The sequence below is a fragment of the Phytophthora parasitica genome (genome assembly GCF_000247585.1).
Source record: "Phytophthora parasitica INRA-310 unplaced genomic scaffold supercont2.11, whole genome shotgun sequence".
NCBI classification, from domain to species: Eukaryota; Oomycota; class Peronosporomycetes; order Peronosporales; family Peronosporaceae; genus Phytophthora; species Phytophthora nicotianae.
The window spans coordinates 1,212,009-1,213,912 of NW_008648997.1; the positions used below are offsets into that span (position 1 = coordinate 1,212,009).

A 1,904-nucleotide genomic window follows, 5' to 3' on the forward strand; every position below is an offset into this window, starting at 1 on the left:
ATGCACACAGACCAGTGGTCTGTCAAATGTAACCATTGGTGTATCTCACACCAATGTGAAACCCATTGTCGTAATCAAGTGGCTACATGTAGCCACTTGCGTGTAACCCCGTTACACGGAAGCCTTGACACCGAACTGGGTCTTGAGCTCCGCGGCAAAGAACTTGCCCGTCGAAGTCGCTCGCACGATCTGCCGCACTTCTCGGTCGGTGAGAGCAGGTTGTCGTCCTGCCCTTGGCTTCTCTCTGCTGTCGCCGCTCTGCGGGCCCCTCTCCGCCTTGATCGCGCTCCTCGCAGCCGTTCTTGAGCGGCCGGTTCTGCGTGAAATCTCACGTAGCGAGACTCCACCGTCGTGCAAGCCGATCACCCACCAAAACGCTTGGTTAGTGAGGGCTGATCCGCGGCACATTAGAAAATGAAAGGCTAGGAGCTCCAGCGGAAGCCCCCAGCGCGCTGGTCGCACCGTTCCTCCATTCGTCATGTCCGTTTAAGTTCGATTATTTTAATATAGAAGTTTGTAAGGAAGCTCATAAACAGTGTTCGATTTGACAGAAAAAAGGGGGGTGGTTCTAAGTTTTGACGCTGCTGCGGATCTAGTCAATTTGTATGCTAGCGTGGTGAAGCAGGCCGAGTTCGCGGTCGTTAGCACATGTAGCGGCTAGATAATCACAATACAAACGCTATATCTAAATAGCGGCTCCCAAGTCGTCCTACAGGCGCCGCAATCAACGGAACCGAGCACGAAAAAGAACGGTCCAAATGATTTGGCGCGCACTGTATTCATAACGAATATATAGCCGGAGCGTTTTGAGTTTGTGCTCGTTTGTAAAGGTTTTTACAAATTGACACAAAATAGTACAAATTCAATTGTACATTCGTACAAACTGCCATAAAACGAAACTGGCTAGAGATCAGATGGCACACAAAGAACACTCAGAATATATTGGGCTGTGCTGACGAAGCAACGTTACTTTGCTAGGAGAGATGTTATTTTATGTGTTACATCGCAGTGACACTTGGCGCATCAGGGGAGCTGTTGTCGTACTTAGCTTAAGGCCCTGCATTTTGAAATCACCTTTTAATGGTTATTGGTTTGTGTAACACGTTTTTGGATGAATTGGCTTAAGAGAACTAGCAAGCAAAGTCTTCACCAAATATATCCAACATGGGACCGCTTGTCACCGAGTTGTTCCGTATCTGAACATGTAGACCATGCCCAAACGTGTCGTGTACCATAGACGAGAACAGTTTGTTCCGCTCTGAATTTGTACCGTGTGTAGCATCCACTATAATCGTGTCAGGGAAACTCGAAAAGAGCAATCGCATATGAGAAGTCTGGAATACGATGCTGTGAGCAAAGAAGGCTGTAAATGTTCAAACAATCACTGTAAACATTCAACTCGAAAGCTATCCGCCCTTGTTGTTTTATTGATCCAAATCAACGTGACCGACTCCAAAATGCTCGTTCTCACAAAACCGGTTTAGCGTGTACAAAACCCGACCGATGTTCAACCGCCCTCTTCACTCTTCCGCTTAGCGAGCGTGTTGTGGACGTAAACCATGTATGGCCCCGAGTCGGTGTTGTCCCATATGAATTCAGGATCTTCTTGCGAGACACTCCGGTCTTTCTGAGCTTATTCACTTCATCCCGAGCCTTCGTGGTAAGTTGCATCCGGTGGCTCGGTATCTGGTGGTATTCCGCCTTCCGAATCTGCGATTGTGCGTAGTATGTTATAAGAGCGTGTTCGCTTTGCAGCAGTAGATGGAGACGACCACGCCTTACCATCTTTTCTCGTCTCTGATTGGATTAAATGCGAAGGATGTCGACAACACAGCAGGAGAAGAATTAACTTTTTCTGTACATGTTGTCTCCACCTCCGAGAGGTGGAGAGGGAGAATTTTAGC

General features: G+C 47.8%; 1 protein-coding gene across 1 annotated transcript; it reads right to left on the minus strand.

Moving 5' to 3' along the window:
• Positions 1-111: 111 nt before the first annotated feature.
• Positions 112-480, minus strand: PPTG_07313 (hypothetical protein; the record flags this gene model as incomplete). The annotated part of the gene is made up of 1 exon (XM_008901484.1): positions 112-480. One exon carries the CDS (start codon positions 478-480, stop codon positions 112-114), a length of 369 nt encoding a protein of 122 aa, XP_008899732.1.
• Positions 481-1,904: the final 1,424 nt, after the last annotated feature.